General features: G+C 40.4%; 1 protein-coding gene across 1 annotated transcript in view; it reads right to left on the bottom strand.

Moving 5' to 3' along the window:
- alpha-Catr (alpha-catenin related) overlaps positions 1-21727 on the bottom strand; it is a 34791-nt gene that overhangs the window by 7232 nt on the left and 5832 nt on the right. Inside the window, 2 exon segments of the mRNA XM_065304678.1 lie at positions 567-727; positions 1824-2007. Coding sequence (XP_065160750.1) covers positions 567-727; positions 1824-2007 — 345 coding nt within the window.

Raw genomic sequence — 21727 nt, forward strand, 5'->3', positions numbered from 1 at the left:
CAACATGTATGTCGACGCCGGGCGCGGGTCGTTACAAACGCACGCGTACGCATTGAAGAAAACTTTTGACCTGTAAAGAACATCAAGTCGCTTTTTGTGCGGCCGCACAGCCGGAGCCCTAGCAGCAGCGGCGGTCGTTTGCGTTTATCGACTTCCCTTCGCAATGACAGGACGCGATCGTAAAACGCGCAATTTGTAACAGACGAGCGATATTAATATGAAAATTTATCGCTGCTATCTCTGCGGGATGCATAAAAACAAAGCGCGTTCTGTTTTTTTCATGCCGACTCCGGGATATCGACGATAAATGATGCGGGAAGTTAATTTAGTGGCGTGCTTTCCATCATCGCACATAACCACTCTGGGTCATAACATTGCTGTAAACATTTGTCGTGTACAAATGGGTGTAATAACGTTGCGCATGTGCAAACACACCACGCCCCCTAGAGAAGTCCTTTGCGTTGAGTTGCGGTATAAATAGACCCGCATGTGTGTTTACTTTAGTTGTTAACCAGAGTGTACAATGTTTACACGCTTTATTAAGAGGGGCATAAATTGCACGTTACCTTATCTTTGGCCAATAGTAATTGCTTGACGACGACGATGTCAGCAAGCAATAAAACACGCGTTATAGCTCCGAGAAGACATCTCGCCTCGCGTACCAGCGTGCTCCGGTCGGATCCGACCTCGACATCGGCTTCCTCGCATATCCGCTCGATCGCACTTCCTGGAACAGGGAAAAATTCCAATGAGCAAAAAAAGATGAATCAAACTTTCAAGAACGTTTCTAACTTTGTGCAAAATTCGGACGTCGCGCTCATTTGCAAAGCAAATTAACCAATTTTTTTTTGTCGGCACTTTCCAAGTTTTAAGTGAGCATTGAATTTCTCATTAACAACATCGCCAACGACAGCGACGAAGGACATTTTTTTGGGCTGACTTCTGTCGCGAGCACTTTTGCGCAAAAGTGATTAATGACGCTTTAATTAAATTCATTGTTACTTGAAGGTTTTGAAATTTCTAATTAAAGCGCAAAAGGCGAAAAAAAGCCATGGATAGTTGCATCGGCATCCGCGTTATGCAAGAATACGCCGTGAAATTCTCATATTTCTCCTACAATGTTAAAAAAGCATCCAGGTGAAAGCACAGGGAGATGCGGCAGGATTAATTAATGCTACGGCCTAAGCAGTCGGCTCCATTATGCCAAGAATAGCAGCCCATTCGGGCTTAATTAAAAATCGCGCAAGTATTAATAATAAACCAATGTATAGTTAGCATCCTCCATTATGTAAAATTATTCAAGCCAAATATGAATCTATGTAGATATTAATATGAAATCAAAATAAATAAATGGGTGCGCTGCTTGTCCAACAAGTACGCCGGCCTCTAAGTGAAAATATGTCTGCGTGAAATTGCCACAAAATATGTTCGAGACAGGCTCATTAATTAGATAAGCAGGGCTGGGAAAGCGGTCCACGCGCACGTATCCGTCATCCCAAAAACGATTTTCAAAGGACCACAGTTCACAAGCCTTGGCCGTTAGCCGAAAAAGGATGAACAACGAGTGTGTGGCTGCGAGACGCACAGAAAAATGTTTCGAGGTCCGACCTCGTCGAGCCGGCGACCGACAAAAACGTTTCGGTTCGCAGGCATTTTTGCCAAGACGACGGAAATTTGCCAGGACTGTAATCTCCGGACGAGAGAATTTTGCTCAAAAGTTACTCGTTTATGTGAAATAAAATAAAATATCTTTTGCTAAGCAGAAAACCCATCATGGATGAAAATTAGAGGTTGAAAAAGGTCGTCGCTAAAGGGATACTCACCGGCCTGTCGCGCTTCCTTACACGCCTCGTACATGCCCTGCCGCACTTCGACGTAGTCGTCAGCGATGGTTTCGCCGACGGTGACGAATCGGTCAACGGCCATATTCACCGCCTGCCCGACCCTCGCCACCGCCGACGGCCTAAGCCCACCGGCGCTGGCATGCGTCTCCACCAATGACGAAATCTGCAACAAAAAATCATTTATTTAGACGGTAAGAAACTGTCAAAGTGTCACAAGCAAGACGACTTTAATCGACTTTTAAATTGCATGTTATTAGCGCCATGTGTTCGCACCTCGTTTGCGCAAAGAGCAAAAGTTTGACACCGTCGAAAATTTGTGGCAACGACGTAATCGACCGATGAAAGGACGCTGTTTGCTAACTTTCACGCGCTCAAAGTGTCACTTGACGTGCGGATGATGGGCGGGCGCGTGTTAATTGCCCATCTGGAGCCAGTCCAAAGTGACCCTCATTATACGAATCTCTCTAGCAAATATTCTCACTACTCGGACACAAAAAAATGATCGTACGGGCATTAACCAGAGAGTTTGTTTCTTTTTGTGTGTGCATTAGCGTGCACTAATCTCCTCTTAAACTCACTAATGTGACGGTTTTTTCCCGCATGCGCTGCCTTTTATTGTGCAATGTTTTGTTTGCTCTCGCGAGCGTAAAGGTAAAAAATGGGTTTTTACAGCGCAAAAAACGCACGTGATGTGAATGCATGATCATTTGCATCATTCATGCGGACAAAGAGCAAAGTTTGCGGCAGCGTCATTTTTGTCCTGCTGCACATCACAGAGCGCGATGGTGAAGGCGCCGGGCGCAAATGTTAAACATGAAACATCGTCGCGATGCAAGCGCGCGGTTGGAACCGCAGACGAATGTCAACACGAGAGATAAATCATACATGCATGCGACACATTGTGGCGCAACAAGAAACATGCATCAAGCAACAGATCCGAAACAAGACAAAAACCACAACCACAACCAAATTTAATCAAATTCAGTAATTTGATGAACAAATATTAAAATTCCTCGAATTTTTGCTCCAAACGACCATTAAATGTAACGAATTTGAAGGTGAATACTCGCATGGATATGAATAGATATGTGGGAAATATGCGAGCGAACAAAGCGCGGTTGCGAAAGCGGAACTCGAGTGGAATCTATTCATGCACGAAACAATGCGCGAATGCGCCGGTTTACATTTCGGTAGCGCTCGGAAAATGGAAATGAAAACCAGCGCTCCCCCTGTAGTAAGCACGTACACACACACAAACACATACCTGACGCATGGAAAAACTTCGCGAACTGGCCAACGAACCAACTCATCTTTCACTAACTCATTGTTTGAGAGGGTGTGTTACCACAAGTTTCAAACAGTTGCAAAACTACCTTGTTATCCGCAAATTCCAAACAAAAATCATCCTGAACAAAAATTTTTTGTAGCTCATTTTTTATTTCATATTCCGATGAAAATTAATTTAAATCTCGGTCTGGTTGAGATGTTTTACAATTCAATTACGCTGAATTTATCTGCAGATTGGTACGAGTGAGTCGGTGGGCATTTGCTCGATAAAGATAAGCCGCGGATTCGATAAGGATTCGCTGCTTGCCGGCGTTGTGCAACGGTTAAAAGCGAGGAAATCAAGCCCTCAAGGCGCGCCTTTTCAGCGTTCAATTTTCTACGAAAATCTATTACATCGCGATTTCTGTTGGCGACATTTCAACGCAGCCAGAACCAGCCAAGTATTTACTTTTTATGTGATCATATCTCCGATTAACTTCAACATCAAAGAACGCGCCGGATTAATTGAATTAACTGCTTTAAAATTGAAATATTCCACAGAGTCTCACAGACTTAATCAAGTTGGTTGAAATTCTTTTTTGTTGGGCACACAGATTGAAGCAAGTTCACTTCCCTATTAAATATTTAGCTACTCGAGCAAACAAATGAGGCTTTGGAAGCAGTTCAACGCCGCCCGCAAAAGCGGAACGCTCCATGAAGTAAAAGACGAAGGACAATGAGTGGTGCATCCGTGCTTCGCGGCGCGCCTAGGCGTCGTTAGTAGTTTAAAGTCTTTCAATGAATTTTATAAGAGTTCCTTAAGCGCTTTAAATCCGACACGTCTCGCGCACACGCCAAAGGCGCTGCGAAGGCCAAAGTCGACGCTCACGGCCTCATTAATTTACCATCCAACTTGATTAAACATCATTAATCCTTCGATTGTATTAAAGTAGCTACTAGTAGAGCGTTAGCTTTAAAAATGCTTTCAATCGCTATTAGTAAAATGTTGTTTTTCGTTGTTTTTCCATGTAAGTGTAGAACGTGTCTTGAATCGCTTTGGCGAATTACCTCGACCTCACGAACTTCGAGCTTTGAGCTTTGCAGGCTGAGCTGAGAGCTTCTCCGGTTGGAACAAACTAAAATTTAGCCCTCCAAGCACTTATCTCCCACTGAACACCGGCCGTTTGAAGCGATGAAGACGCGCAGATTGCGAGAGCGTGAGTTTTGCCCACTAACCTTTTTCCCTTGGTGTTGAAAGTTACACATTGCGCTTGATGGATGTACAAACAGATGTAACATCTATCACACAAGTCAACGGTGAGTATGAGAATACAACACCACAAAAATGTGAATTAAAAATCGTCGAAAACACTTTGAAAATTAAACACAAATGACATGATCATAAATAAAGTAAAATGAAAAAAGTTTAGAAAAAAATCGCTTTAGAAAAAGAGCGAACAAATTTGATTTATGTAAATGAAGACTTGCTCTTCTTGGCCTCCAAACATGCATGCGGTAAGGTTCTGCCTCCGAGCTGAGGGTAACGTAATTATTTTGTAAATTGGAAAAGGCAGCGGAACATTTGTAAAACGCCGGCGATGTTAAATGGTCCCACCAACCTCTCACAACCCCAAGTGCGTCGAAACGCTGCTAAAAATTGGAAAATTGATAGTTTTTCACCCGCATCCGTTCACGACTACCCCACAGTAGTGAAAAAAAGAAAATCTTCTTTTAAAGCTTTTTTTGCCCGGCGAATACTCCAACTCGAGAAAATCCAGTGTGTAACGTCTCTTTTTCAGTCTTCACACATTTTGTGCAGAAAGAGGGTGTGGAAACGTTACTGCGTAGCGAAATAAACGCGTAAACGCGCGGCACGCCTCCATCCCCAGCCCCCGCACAGAACACTGTGGATGATTTATTGTCCCACGCCGGTGTCGGATTATAACAAGTGGCGAAGACGGTTTAATCCATCGCAAGTTCAGTCGCGCTGGAGCGCCGATGGTTAGCATGTGGGACTGGGGTATGCAAGCGTAGCGCACGGGAGCATATCGCACGCAATTGCCGCGAGTGTTATTGCACAAAGTTTAACTTTTAACTTAATTAACAACTTTGCCGCACTGCAAGCGCGCGCGCCCGGTGGCAATAATCAAGTCGACGCGACGCCCGCGAGTAACACGTTTCAAGAGGGAATCGCTTGCGCTCCGATGAACGCAAATGGGATCAACTTTAATTCTTAATTAGTAGTGGGAAAGGATTTGGTGCAAAATCCACTAGGGGTCTGTTATATTATCCCATTAAAACACTATCATTTTTAAATATTCATAAAAATACATTTTCATGCAAAATAAATCAAAACATATTTTAGTATTATAATAATTAATCAATGTGAATGTTAGTTAAAGTCCCCTATGCAAAAACTCAATACCATTCCGCCAGACTAATTGTCACTTTGTTAATTTTTAATTGTTGGAGTCAGGTCAAATCCCAGACACAATAGGACCGCAATCCACAATAGTCCCCAAACACGCTCGGGCGCACCCTCGACTGTTAAACCCTTTCAATAATGGCTCAACTTATTGCATCCGACGTGAAACAATACAAATCCATCTTCATCCCTAGTGAACCAACACACTCTCGCTCCCGAAATGTTCATCAACTGGTCCTTTCTCAAACAAACTTGCCGCAAAGTCCACACGAGTAAAAATAAAATTGAGATACAATAGTTACGGGCCTGAATCAATACACAGAAAAAACACACTATATTTACATGTAAATTATTTATTTTGCAACCGTGTAGAGTCATGTATTAGATGTGTGTTTGGGAGTAAAATCGAGTTCTAAGGTCGTCGAGACCAATTAAAGCTACTTTATGCCGACATTACAACGGCCGGAGCGCCACTAAAAGTTGGAAACTTTTTAATTAATTCCACTCGGTTTGTGTAGGGGTTGGCAGGCAAACTCGGCAATGGCAAAGGCGTGATCAGCGAGCACTATTTATGCACACTCTAAGTGGTTTTGCTTTCGGCTTTCGCTTTTCACTTGACGTCTGTGTAATACGTTATAAATTTTTTTCCATAAAAAAATATTCCATGATAAATTTACTTCGTCACTTAGAATAAAATACAAAAAAATAAGAATGTAATTTTCAAAAGTGCCAATTCCTTTACCGCCCCCGCATAAAATTGCATCAAATAAGCATGGCAGAGCGCGCAATTGTCTGGCACGATGCATCATCGCGCTCTGCGGTCGTTAATTCTCGTCGTTCGCGTTTCGCACGCTTGGGAAAGAAAATAATATGTCAGCTTAACGTGGCGCGGACGTGCCGCGCGCCGAGAGGAAGAGATATTGTGCATAACAAGCATCCACAGAAGCTACCACCCCTCACCGCCCCACGTTTAACGCTCACGTCTACCCTAGCTATTTCATCGTCGAACAGTAAACGAACAGAAGAATGTACGATAAGACTTTAGCAACGCCGCACGTTCACAAGCGTCGAGTGTCAGGAAGACACACGGCCACCAGGAAAACCAGAAAAACACCTTTCTTGGTTAGCAAAAGTAAGTGTAGGTAAAAGTCTATGTGTGGACGTACACTAGCCAGACGGGAAAAAATTACGAAGCTGAGAAAAGGACCGCAGAAGAAAGATGTACGCCGGCGCCCCAAATGGATTCCGACTGCGTTTTTTATTAACTCGCTCGAGTGGAAAAAGCAACATTTCCATTTCATTTATTTCAATATACATAAAGATGAAAATTTTAATAAAATTACAAGTTTTAATTATTTTTTATTACTTGTAACCATCTTTCAAATGTATATCTATATTGTATCTTATTACACAGATTTTTTTTTAACTCTTTGGGGAGAAGCCAAAACAGGAACGAAACGAAAGAGAATAAAGAAGAATTTATGTCCGGCTATAAACGTCAATAAATCTCGCATTCGAGCATGAATTTATGTTTTCAATTATTCTTAACCTCTCCAAGGCCGTAAAAACCACACGCAGAGCCTGATTTCTTCATCAAGAAATAATCTAGCCGCGATCTAATATTAAACGCAATTATTTTAAACTTTTACTTCAAAATAAAACTTGGTTGTTTGAAACCTCAAAAGATAATCAACCGGAGTGCTGACGCCGGGGTGAAAACCCGTCCTTCGACTTTTCTTCCAACTCGTTTCCTGCCACCGCGTACAACTTTTGCCACAAACCAAACCAAACAAAACGTTCGCAAAGTTTTATTTAAAAATTACTCAGATTATGCGTCCGGAATTGTGCGTAAAGTTACTTCCAAATTCCTTCGACTACCCGTTCCATACCACAAAAGCTTCTTCTTCTTCTTTATTGGCCAGGTTTATATCTTCGGCTTTATATTCAACACCGCAACGATTAGCGGATGGGATAATTAACCCAGAAAACGCTCGCTCTGCGTTCGAGGCGTGAGAAAATGGTAGAACAGCATCGATGAAATGAAATATGAGCGTAATAGTATTTCATTGCCGCACGAAAATAGAACTCTTTAGAGCTTTAGTAGATGCTATTAGCACATAAAGAAGTTTTCTTGCTTGCGCGCAGAGGAAAAACGTATGTAGTGGTATGAAATGTATGAAATACTTCATTGCAGAACATAGATAAAGTTTCAATGGCTTTTTTATTATCATTCTATTTTCGATGTGTGGCACCATCGGGGAAGTGGGACAAAGTTGGGGATTATTTTGCTCGCCAAGACATTCTTCAGCGTGACACTGCAAACTGATAAAATGTTGGCAAGCGAATGAAGTATCTATAATATTTTAGAGGATGAAATGAGGGTGAATGTGCCAGTCATAAACTACAAATGACAAGTGTCAATAAAATTCCTAAGAATATTTTAAAAACTTTCAGAAATATTTTCACGTGAAATAAGTCATAATGTTATTAATTATTACTTCGTTTTAAGTGATAAAATGTTTGATTTATTAGCATTTTATCGCTGCAGAGTGTAACTTTACAACTTTTTTATGTTGATGCCATGCATAAAATTCCGCCCGACCTGGTCCCGAGTTTCGCGTGTATATTAATATTCAACCCTTGCCCTTCAGCCATCAACGTCTCATTAACATCGCATTCAATTATCGCGTCCATCGTTTACAGCGCGTTCGTGTTCAATAAACGTTCGAACGAATGAAGCTGCAGTAAAAAAGAAAGAATGGAAGCAGTCACTCGTTGTCGTCCAACAGGGCTTCAAGGTCCCCTTTTGCTCAATACAGTCGACAATGGGGAATAAAAGGCGCTGCAGAAGAAGCCATCGTCGCGCTGCGGCGAGATGCGAACGGATCTCATTACGCATGCAAATTGAATTTAATTACGACGATGCCGGAAACTGCCCGCCCGGATGCCTTACTGCTTCTACGAGTGTTCGTTCATCCACGGCCCGATCAGCACCGCATTCGGCGCGCACTGCTCGTTAGAATAATGTTTGGCGCAATTTAACAAATTGCTAATTTACTCGCGGACATCAAAGTGACTGAAACGTGAACATGTTACGCGTTACATGCATTTATGTTAATTGCCGTTACAATAATTACCTACAAAATCAGCTTTATGGCATAATTTCCAGTACAACGAAAACAGACTTATAATTTATATTTTTTTGAAAAAAAAAAACTATATTCATAAAATGCATGAATTTAGATTTTACGTCGGTAATAATTCGCATGAAAGTGCTGGGAAGCAGCAGCATCGTTGAATTATTTATTCTGTAAATCGGCTTAGCAGCAAAAGGTAAAAGTGCTCTCGAAAATATGGTCGCGCTCGCGGAAAATGTGCAGCTAGTGCCCTAGTACACTCAGGGACGCGGAATACGAATCATTCATCAAAATACGCCAACAACAACAATAAAAAACCTTCTATGTGATAAAATACACACAGAAAATTTAAATTTCATCATTTTGATACCATCATCCGCTCTTTATGCGGTAATCAGAGCCGGTTCATTAGCGGCGTATTCGCTGCAATCCGCTCATAAGCAAAATCTAAATATAGACACTAATCGCGCCGGCAATCATTAACTTTGCGCTGTCATTGTGCGCCCCCGGGAGATGCACACCCCCAACTATCCTACACCTGCGCGCGTCAAGTGTGCATCGCACTTTGCTGACATCCACACCGCATTCTACGAGTATCTATCCCAACAGTGCAGCATATAGACGTATCGACACGTTGCGCCTTCGCATGCACGTTTCCCATCGTCACACTGGTTGACGCAGGGCGCAAAGGAAATTGCGAACGGCGGCATGTTTTATCGATTAACTTGTCCTAGACAGGTGGTAAATATTTTCCGACACGGCAATTTATTGCCAGCCAGCGTGTATATACCTACACCTACATACACTCACACAGGGCTTATATAAAAGGTGAATTTGCACGCTCACATTGAAGGGATGCTCACGTTGGCTGCATAAATCAAGACGGCTGTAAAGCAAATATGTTGTCGCGCGTCGCGAGCCAGAAGTCGGAGGTGGATGCGACCGATGGAATGGTGTGATATACGTGCATGTGTTATACGTCCACAGCAGCACTCAAAGTGGAGAAATTTCGAACGCAGAAAAGTCTGCAGCGAACGTTCAATCTTCGTTGGCATCGTTTCGTTTACGGAATGCCCGGCGCCGTCACCATGCCGAACACAGTCAAGTTTTGCATACGAATATCTCAAATTACAACATGCAAAATAAATGTCCACGAAAAGGTTATAATATAAAAGATTAAAATTCAATTGAACTCGAGAATTTTGTTGATTTTGAAAATTAATCGAATTTCACAAAAACGTGCTCGCTCTGCTCGCCGATTAGATTATCGCGAGCCGACGCGAATCAAATTTGATTGCTGCACTCGGGCGAAAATCGAATTTATTCAAGCGCCAAGCCCACCTTACAGAGGCCCTCAAAACGTCTACAAAACGGATGCGCCGCGGGGAAAATTCGCGCGTGTATAACAAACATAATGAACGTTTGACGTCATTCAGAGTCAGAGCTTTGATACAACATCAACACAAACAGTCAATATCAACATCGTAATAATAACAAATTTTATGCGAAAAGCACATCATAAACATGTTAATAAGCCAGCCAATCACAGCTGTAACTCAATCATAAATTAATAAAGCATATTATACCCCAACTAATTAAATACTAAACTAAATAAAGCAAATATTGTTTAAAGTTAAAATAAACTTATGAGTAGATTACGCTGTATGCAAGGCTGAGAAAACATGAGGTATTGTTCCCACCAAGAGATATACAAGTATCACTACTTTTCACCCACGTTGTGGCAGCCTACATTACTATGCACACTAGGTGCCGCTCATAAAGTCCCTATTACGAGCGTAAAACAAAGAAAGACATTCATTCACACCTACTCTCCAAGTTGCTGCCGAGCTGCGGTCTCCGCATCAACTTACACGTGCGGAACGTGAGTAGAAGCACGAAAAGGACAAACAGCATGAAATGCAACTCGTGTACCACTACCAGCTACAGTATTTCTGTGAAAACTATGCGTTAGATGCGAGTTTAAACCCACGTAGGAGTCTGTAGTCTATACTTAGCGCGTGTTTCGCCTTTCGCATTGGAACTTGCAACTTGTACATTAGCGAAAGCATCCTGACACGTCGCACAACTATAGGTATTAACAATATGCAAAGTACATTTCATGTATAGGCGTGTACGTGGATTGGTCTAAGCTGAATGGAGTGGTGAAGGTGTACATTGTACACTTATCTTTGCATTATCGTCGCGGTGGCAATGCAGTCCTATTTGTGACTACGCAACAATCAGAAAGGACAAATAATCATTGTGGAGATTACAATGTAATATTCATTGTTATTGTTGTATTAAACAACATAAAAGCTATTATTACTTACAATTTAATAAAATATTATATTAAGTATCAAGTGGTTAAACGGTAGTTTTTGTTTAACAATGTTTAGCCACGTGATTCTTACGCTATTTTTTCTACCTTCACTCAAGGACTTTAGTCACGACCTCGGTCGTTCGTGAATAAAGTATCACTTTTTGTGTTACTTTACCAAAAGAAAACTGATGCTATAAAGGTGAAAGTAAAGAAAAATACAAATATTAATGAAATAAATACATTTTCTTCTCACCAAAATAAAATTTATTTTAGTTTTCCGAAATCTAAGCTTAACTTCATGTAATTTTATTTTCCCGAGTTGTTGTCCAAGTTTTTGTGGCTTTTGTTGTCTTTTTTCCGTTCCTTGTTGTGCCCTTTAATACTTTATGACGTAAATAGCTTTCAAGTTTTTGTGCTTGGCTGCTTTTTTGTCACCGGGATAATCTTATCTGTGACGCGGGATGCTTAAATTATTGATAGTGCCTTGCGAGGGCCGCAACGGCGTGAAGTTGGAGTACGCGAATGTTAAATAAAGCTTATAGCGACACAATTTATACAATAACGGTGGAATAATGGCGCTGTAAAGTATTCAGTTTATTGGCGAACTGCAGGAACATCATGAAAATGTAATACTCGTAATAATAGTTATGCGTTTGTGAACTACACTACTAGATGATAAGATTTTTCATGTTAGAAACACAAAATAAATAAAATAATTATTATATATTACATAAACTAAACTTCTCAAAGCCAAAAGTCTAAAATTTTATGTGTTTTTTCCTGTGACCGGGGCAAGAAAAAGATTCTCTTGCATGAAAAAGCGCCCAAAAGTCTCAAAGAGCTTAAAGTATTTTATTTTCCCTTATTTTCCTTTTTACGCGCTCCCAACCCTCGTTCCGCTTGTTTTTGTTTTTCCTTGTATCCACACTCTGACTTGTTTCCTCTTCGGCTCGCATTCCATCCACATGCACAACGCAGCTGTTTACTGCAGACTGGAATGCCAGCAGGTAAGAAACAGGACTCTTAACGCTCCACCGCAATATTATTCCACCCCATGGCGCACACGCCCTTAAAGTTTGCAACGTGCGTCACGCCGAAGATCGCGCGGAAGGACAAACGAAAATGATGCCGAGAATGAAACCGGTGCTAAAATAAAATTATCTCCACTCGTCGGGCTAAAAGACGCCGGAGTATTCTTCTTCCATATTCGTTCCGCTTTTTGGCTTAAGCCCTTTTGTTCCTAATCCGCGCAGCGTCGCCGGCGACGCATAATCACCGACTGCGACGGCCGACATTATGGCCGGATTTAGATAAACTTATTGCCGAATGAGTCGGACGGACGCATCACGACCAAATAAAAAAATACTCCGCAAAAGAAAATAACCCTCAACCTTTTTTATCTCCAATTTTTTTTCCACCGTGCAGTATTCAAAAACAGAGGCCGTAAACATAAACATGCAAATGTTTTATGATTCGCGTAATAACTCACGTTTTATCTGCAAGCTTCATTGTTTTAAATTTCGTGTGAAATGCCCACGAATGCAAATAAACATTTAAACACACAGATAATACGATGACTATAGCAGCACAATGCGAAGAACTCCAAACTTCATTTGCGCCGGGCCAAAAATAGCTCACCAGACCCACGACTGTCGTAAATTCAAACGCAAACGAGGAGCGCAAATATTTTCCATCTAGATTAATTGTTAATTTCGGACACTTACGGGCACAGCCAGCCACCACCACGCGTCCTCGTCCTCATCGTGCTGTTTGTTTATTCATTCGGCGTCGCGAATGAATAATGCGTGTGCGACGCTCGCGAAATGAACGAAACGTGTCCGGACGTTTCCTTCAAACCACCCACACCAGCAAAACCACATACGCGTTATCTCCGCGAGGGAATACCCTCCTCCACCTGCTGGCGACCAACCCCTGCAGTTCTGTTGTGCCGAGGTTGCGGTATCGCAGCTGGCGTCCACGCGTCCGGAGCGTTTTGCAGCGTGTGATAATAGCACATCTCCTGGGACGCCGGGGACGGAGGTAAACCGAGCGAGTCGCGGGTAGGTCGCATCGGGACAAACGAGCGAATAATGCGAACTGGCAAAGCATCCGACGGGGACAATGCGTGCTGAGTTTCGTCGCTAGATTCACGTGGTACAATTTTTATGTAATTAGCTAACTGCTGTTACTCTCAATGACCTACAATCTCGAGCACAATTGTTTTCATTTTATTTTATTTCTTGTTTCTACTTCGGTAATTAATCAATGTACTGATTTATTTTTAAATTATATTTTATTAAATTTGAAATTAATTAAACTCTCATAATGCAAAGTGATTAATTTACCTGGATATATGGTTGGAGCGTTGAAATAACGTTTAATAGAAATTATTGATTGGCAGCCTGACAATCGCGCAAATAAAGTTGTTAATTAGTGTAGTTTTAAACTAATTACCCCAGTGTTGCGCCCGCGGCGCGCACAGAAATAAATTAATACCACATTAATAGCATTAACAACTTCGTTTCCGAACACATTTCTCATCATTTGGAATTAACAGCTTTTCAACTTTTTCTTCATTCGCGAACGTGCTCGTGCACAAATAAAGCAGCGTGCTGAACAAATCCCCGCTTTTACTTCTGACATTAATCTGCGCATGTATTCAGCAATAAATACTTTATCCAATTAAAACTCGCACGCATCACAACTCGAAATATAACATAGAGTTTTTTTAGAATTTAATGTGACATTAATTAAAACAAATTAGTTTGTGCATTAATCAAAATGAAATTTTCGTTATTTACCTGCGGCGCTCTTGTTTGGTAGATATAAATACAGAAACAATTCATAATTCAAAATTTGACAAGAAAATCATTATGAGCACGAAACCAAGAACCAGCAACGATCAAATAAAAACCAACCCCCCATAAATCAATACGCCGGAATGGGCATGTAACGCGATTTTCTGGTTCTCTGTCTATGATTGCAACTTGACATTTCGTTTTGCAATTTCGACGCGCACGAGCACAAACGCAGAAAGCAATTAACTTTCATTGCTTGGACCGTCGGTGGAAATCCTTCAAAAATATCTTGAAAATTGGATTCATATTTCGTTTTCATTTCGCTGCGCGCTTTCATCTCGTCCTTGTTCGCTTCCTTTTATGCATGATTTATTTATGATACAGGGTAAAAATTACAAAGTTTAAATGAAAGTCTCATTTAGACATGAATCAACTTTTTTTTTTCGTTAGCAGTTGCGCAAATAGAAATACGAGTGGAATTTTATGTGGGTAGCGCTAGTACTCTATTTGAGATTTTATTTTCGTTGCGTATTGTAACACTTTGAGCATCAGTCGCAGCCCTTATGTAATTTTCGCTTGGCGCTCTTTTAACTTGTTTCGCTTTGATCTCGCGGCGAGCGCTCAATTCATTTCGTCCTTTGCCAGAAACAAATTACGTCCACATTCTCACAAGTCAAAAAAACTCAGAAAAAAACGTTAAATTCAGTATGTTCAATAGTTATTAATGAAATACTCGACAACAAATTAAGATACTTCAATAATTTCTTGATAAACATATTGAACATTAAATTACGAACCAAACAGTGTAAAAACTTTAAGAAAATCATCTTTTATTCGAAAGTTACAGATAAATTTCTTCTCATTTTGTAAATATTCACAAAATCTAATGTTATCTGTGTTTGCAAAATTAAATAAACTAAATTTTGATGCTACTAGACCTCAAATTAATAATATTATTCAACAAAATATGAATCTCAATAAATTTCTACGTAGAAACTACAAAAATACCCTAAAAATTATTCAAAACATTGATGCACATCAAAAAAACTTTTCCCTCATTTGGCATGCGAGCATAGAGCCACTGATATTGCTTTGATATGCAAAAATTAAAACTTGTTGGAATGTTTGAACGGCGAAGCGCAACTGGGCGACCCGAAACGGCAAAAATCACAATTTGAAAACCCCGAGCTGATTGCCGGGATGGAAATGTATGGAAATTTATGCATGGAATTATTGCAATTCTGTTTCGCTTTTCCACTACGTCTAAAAACCCGCGCGCGATGAAAAATATTGTACTCGTCCTAAATATGCAAAATATAACCACTAGCAACGCATCTACCATGTATATAAATTACAGTTATCATTTTTTAGCGGCACTAGCGCCGGATTTAACCTCAAATAAACACATAAATAACAAAAAAAAGCAAAAACAGCACTATCGTAAAAACGAGTGCTTACTTAATCAACATAAATTTTTATTACTATCGCAGTAATTAACACAACACAATTTTGTAGAATCTTACCTTGCCGTTCATGTGACGACTGCCCGCCAACGAGGAACGCAGCGAACTCATGTTTAGTTAGTTAACAGCGACGTCGATGACTAATTACTAGGTACTCGTTTTTAGTAAATTTAAAGGTTCGTTTCTCTTCTTGCGTAGAAAAAACGTTTCTATTTATAAGTAGCACTCTTATGGGTTTCTCATTAATTGTTATATCTTAAATCTTTTAAATTTATGATTACTCTGGTATCTTGCTTGTAGTATAAAACACTAATATTTATAATTTTATTATATTCAACATTTAATAAAGAATTATATTTGTATTTACTTCCTCTTCTTAATTACAGTTAGATTATTATCGAGAAAATCACACCGAGATATTGAAACGTGGTTTGCCTTTGATATATTATTTGAAATATTATTAAAAATTCGCAATGTACTCTCTGACTAGTTATGATTGATATTCAAAAATATATAATAATAACACATCGACGTGGAATTGCAAATTGATTGAAATTCAATTGATGATGATATTATTTGACTGCTTTGGCTACGGTTTTGGTATCTCCATAAAATAATAAATATCCTTTTTGTTTATAAATGATTTATTATTGTACATTGATTATTATCATATGTGTTCTTGTTGTTTTGTTTATTCTCCGCAGCTGTTTTCATCGCTAGTTTTCGTCTTGTTGTTGTTTTAATTACCTTGTTATGATAAATTCGTTAATTTTTACGTTTCGTGACTGAATATTTATCAAAATTAATTCTCTTGTTACGGTTACCTAATTACGCATCAGTTTGTTTCGGTTATGATATGTATAAAACATGTTCTCATTGTTTTACTTTTTACAAAAACACGTTGCTGCGTGCGTTTACTCGCTGACCGCGTGACACGAAAAGTTCGAAATCTGATCCATCACACATGACACGTCCCCACGTCGTGCGGACTTTTCATATCGCAAGAATGTCAGCATGTTTCGCGTCGCGCTTATCGACGCATTGATAGACCATCGACGGCACACAGTCGACGCACAACCAGAAGCAGATACATGTGACGACGACGAGGAGCGTGCGTACCTGATTTAATGATTAATTAGGATTTATGGTTTTTATGGTTTCGCGCACTGGGACACCGAACGCGTGGTGTGCACACCCTCACTCGAATAATTAATTCCGTTCAGCTGGTTCAGTGTGTGACGCACGCCGCACGTTTGACACGCGACACACGCGGCTCGAAAAGGGCGCAATGGAGAGACAATCGTCGTCGTCGTCGTGCGGGGAGGTTGAACGGCGATCGTAATTGGAAAAAAAGTCCGGCAAGCGGCCCCGATTTTGATTGATTGGCGGCGGCTGCGTCTGCCCCTGCGTGCGGTGCGTGCTGCGTGTGCGGTGGTGGTGGAGGAGCGCCTCGCGGAGCGGCCAGCAGGGGACGCAGGTCCGGGGAAGACTGCAGTGGCGGTTATATCGGGCCGGGAATATCGATCAACGGGCGGGCGGCGCGCGGGAGCCCGCTTCGCGCCAAGAGTTTCGCGCACGCTCGCTGCGCGGCCGGATGATGCTCGACGGCGGCGGCGGCAGCGGCCCGACGAAGAGGAGAGACAGGTGCGCGCGTGGGAAAACGTGCTCGCGGCCTTCGCCAGCTGTGCGATGAGCGTGGAGGAACGTGCGTCTCGTCATCAGCGTGAGCGCGCGTAGACTGACGGCGTCGCGCGGCGACCACCTCGGTGTGCCCGTCGCCTCCACCACTGCCGCGCGACAAAGCGTCTCGTTACGGCAGAGCTTTTTTACTTGTTAATTACGTGCCATTCGAACTTACTTCACGTATATTACAACATTAAAAGCATATTTAATAGAAACAACTTTTCTGTGGCATGAAAATAAAAAATAATCGCCCGTAATATTACTGACCTAATAGCGATTGTTGGTCAAACAAGTAAATAGAAAAATTGCTTTATCGCGCGTCACGCTAGCACATATCGGACGTAACAGGTTGTTTCATGATGTATAACACGATTGAGCCGGACACAATTTTACGATTCTGACTAATCCCTTTGTTTTTATTATTTTTTTAAAACTAAAATTCAAAATTAAGCACGAAATATCAAGTTTCAAACATAATATTACAGTACGATGGTAAACTCAAAGCTAAACCCTCCATTGTGGATTAGTATCGGTTTGGCACTAACAATATACAACCACACAATGCAATATGCACAGAAATCACACACGTTGCGCTGTGCCAAATCTGTTTGCTTTGGTTGGTTGCATCTAATAAATCGATTTCCATGTGCTGAAACTCTGCACTTTGCGCCAACCACCATTTTCAAAATACATTGTATCTCTAACACTCCACCGAGTAGTGCGATCAGTTAAGCCACCTCATTTGCGAATCGAAACTCTGTTTGCTCCAATCATTATTGCATTGTCTAGCTGATATTGTACTTGAACACACCGCACATTTCGTAATTTACTCCTAAACCTAACTTTCGACCAACTTTCTTTTGTGCATAAAATTGTGTGAACGTGAGTATGTCGCACGTAAATAACAAGATTTATAAGACAACGCAGGCGGCTTTTCTGACTCGCCGTAAATTGGCGAGGTATAATTAAGTCGAAAAACTGTCAATGAGAAATGCCAACTTTGCGCAAAGTTCGAAAATTGAACCAGCGTGCGCGAGCGCTGCAAACCCGCGGCATTGTTATCAATTATATTCAAACTTTAAACTTTCCTTCATAATGGATGCCTAACGTCATTGAAACTATGATTATACTTGAAATTAATTTTCTTCTGTAAGTTATACCTACGTTTTTTTGTTGAAATATTTTATTTGACTTGAATGCACACAAGTGTTATCGGATTCTTTTTATCTGTTTTATTCCAGCGAGAATTGCGATAGTGAGAGGATGGGAAAACGTTCGAATAGTTGCGCGAAATGAAGCGTAACGAATGCGTAGAATGGAGATTCGACAAAATTTCGAATCATTTCGACGGCATATGTTTCCGATCGAAATCTACTGGTAGCTATGTGCTATATACGAAGAACGAGATAATATTGCATCCTCGCCTCGGCAAATCGCTTTTCGACAGTTGCCCGAAGCTACTTCAACTGTGAATTTTCAATTTAAAATATCTCCACGATTTCTTTATTTGCATATGATTTGCGTATCGCATTGTATTTTTTCTTTTCTTTTAGTTATAGATAAAGTATTATATAAAATTTAAGTGCAGATAGAAAGAAAACTCGGTGAATAATCTTCATAATTTTACATTGATCAGAAGTGGAAACAGTAGGAGAAAACCGGTGCAGGATACCTGCAGTAAAAGTACGGCGCTTACGGGCGGGTTACCAGAAGCACGACCATCCGTAGCTTACCCCCACTCTTTTTTGCAGGTTATTAGTAGGTATTAACAAGCAACGCGCAGTGCGCTACGCGCTCAGTGGTGATGTGTACTCCTCTTCCTCATACAAGGAAATAATATTATACTTCTCAAAGATAAACTTATTATTTACGTCACAAAAGTTCATTCATTCATTTTTCCACTCTCTGTCGCCATTCGGTCGTGTTATAAAAGCACCCCGCGTCATAGACATAAAAACACGATATAACATAAACAATTTCACTTTTTTGCTGGGCCTCATGCAGCAATCCCGAGCTCCGCCTGCATTTTTATATTTTAATATAAAAACTACACTCGTCGTTCCTTTACGACGCTGTCGTTATATTTTTTTCTCTCGTCCGTAGGCCGTGCCGAGGCACATTTCACCTGAATAGTGCTTTAAAATTAAACCCATTCGAAATGAGAAAATAGCAAACCTTTGCAAGTTGTTTGCAGTGTAAACTCTCTCATTTTGTCTCTTTGTGTATTCTGCGTGAGGAATACGCCTCGCAGTACTAACGTCCACATTGAAGCAAAAAAAAAGTAAGAAAAATCTAAGAATCCAGCCCGCCAAACTCACTCTGTCTCAGACGCGTAGATTGAGAATGAGAATAAAGAAATAGAACGAAATGCAAACTTTTTAGCCCGGCGAGAGTTTACGCCGGCATTTTATATGCTAAAATCTACGTTTGATGATTCTTCAGACACTTTGAAAAGCCCTGACAGAGAAAACTATTCAACTCTGTGATGCACAAAGAAATAGAAAAGAAAACAAACAAGGCGCAGTTGGAGAATTTAAATCGAAGAGATACGAAACCAATCAATCATTGTTTAACTTTAAATATTTATTTAAAAGTTTAAGGAGTGCGAATGACAATTTCAACTATACAACAAACCAAAATCTGTATTCAACTACAATTTACTGCAAATACTGAAGTTCATGAATAGACAATTTAAAACAAAGTTAAAAATACGTTTCCTGGTGGCATATTGCATGAAACCCAGCAATATATCCCAAGGTGTTGTTTAGCACGTAAAAAAACGAAGAAAACATGCCTTTCCGGTAAATGTTTAAGCGTACGACCACGGCAATATAGTTTTATGAAATTGCTCGTAAACCGACGTATCGCGTGCGGCGTGCAAGCGCGCGCATAATGCAAAATGACTCTGCTTTAATTAATTAACATCGTTAATTTCGGACTAACTGCAAAAATTACAGTGATTTAATGCGCTGCCAGAAGGCGGACACGGTGCGCCATGTTCCGTGTTTCACAGCCACGCCACGCCACGCGAAAACGGTAATTAAATTCGTGTATAATAACGAATGAAGCGTCGCTTCACAATTGATTTTAATATCCATAATACTGCAGTCGTTATTAGTTCATAAAACCACTGCAAGCCGTAAAACAATTTGTTTGATTTATATAGACCCACATAATATCTACTAGAGGTGTACTAATAGAAAAATTTAATTAAAACGTAAAGTTCGTATTAAATTATCTCTCGCACCGGGGTTTAAGTAAAACTGCGAAGGTACAAAGAGCAAAAAGAAACGACCGGAGCGGAAATCATAATGAATTTTCACCGTCTTTTCGGCGGCGAAAATGTTTGGTTGTTTTGATTCACGGTAGACGTCGTCTGCGCAGTCTTGGAAAATTTAATTAAATAAACAAGCGCAGAAGAACTTAGAAACATCGGTTTGGGTGCGCGTTTATGTACAAAATTGTGCGAATATCGCACGAACAAGAACAGCGATTATTTTCTAGATTTTAAAAAAATTTTACGCTGTTTACACAACAATGATATTGTATAAAATATTTTTCAATTAAATATTACCGTCGCTGCACCATGAATAACAAATAAAAGTCAATACATTTGATTAAAATCCCAAACAAATCCAGCCTTCTAAATTAACTCTCCCTGAACCATGAAATCACACAAATTATTTATTTACTCACAAAGCAAATGACGCATGCATAAATAAATGCCATATTTCAATTTTATTGCAATATTGCAATATTTCATACGCTGCATTTATAATTTTTGATTTGGGAATCGCAAATGTCATAGATTCTAAGTGAAAAATACAATTTCCGATCGAGATTGCCCGGTGAAAAGGAAGCAGAAAGGTTTAAAAGGGAACGAAACCACCCGAAATGACCTTTTCTTGCCGGGAAGCCAGAATGCGAATTCGCGGCGCTCTGCGGTGGCTTGGATATTGAGTTGTAAAATTTATTACGCCCGACTTTTATTATGTCGTGGATGCAAATTTACAGCGGACCGACATTTCAATGTTTCAACTCTTTCGGAATAAATATTTTAATATCAAAAATTATACGTTCTTTATTCGCAATCGATATAAATCGCTATTACTATCACATGACAAGGCACAAGGACAACGCACACTAAATAAATCACGAATCATAAATTTAAAAGACACTGCGTGCGTGGAGGTCGTTCGGTAATAAAATTATCCGCATAATAAATGTAGAAAGCGATAAAATTGAATTTTCGGAGAATCCTAGAAATTACCGTTATTAATATGCAAAATATACGCTCATATCATTTTGCTGGAACGGTTTTCCAGTCGTTTAGACATAGTCGAAGCTAAATTGCATCATAATAAGTTAGGAAACCGCACAATTCTGATCGGCTGGCTTTGAGGAATTCACACCTATAAAGTTCGGCCGAATCGATCCGGCCGAAAAGCGATTGATACTGAAAGTTTCAAACTGCTCTGCGTAGCGGCGCAGAAATGAGTTTTAAATTTACGAGTTCGTTGCTTTAATGAAGGCATAAATCGTTTTCCTATTTCACTCCGCGCTCGCCAAAACGCTGTCGAGAGGGGTAATCTAGACGAGCGAAAACTCCACTGGCAGGAGAGTTAGAACGATGATGAGCAATTTCGAAATGGAATTTGCAATTTTCCTAGATGCCACGTGTAATTGAAGTGCTTAACTTGAACTTATGAAAACTAGAAATTTCATTCCGTTTTATTTTGACCTAATTTTTTTTTCTCTCTGGTAAATTCGTAATTGATACTATTACATCCC

This window comes from Atheta coriaria, unplaced genomic scaffold, assembly GCF_025399875.1.
Source record: "Atheta coriaria isolate IRGN ID8LTWV9N9 unplaced genomic scaffold, Caltech_Dcor_3.1 hic_scaffold_6_pilon, whole genome shotgun sequence".
Lineage (NCBI taxonomy): Eukaryota > Metazoa > Arthropoda > Insecta > Coleoptera > Staphylinidae > Dalotia > Dalotia coriaria.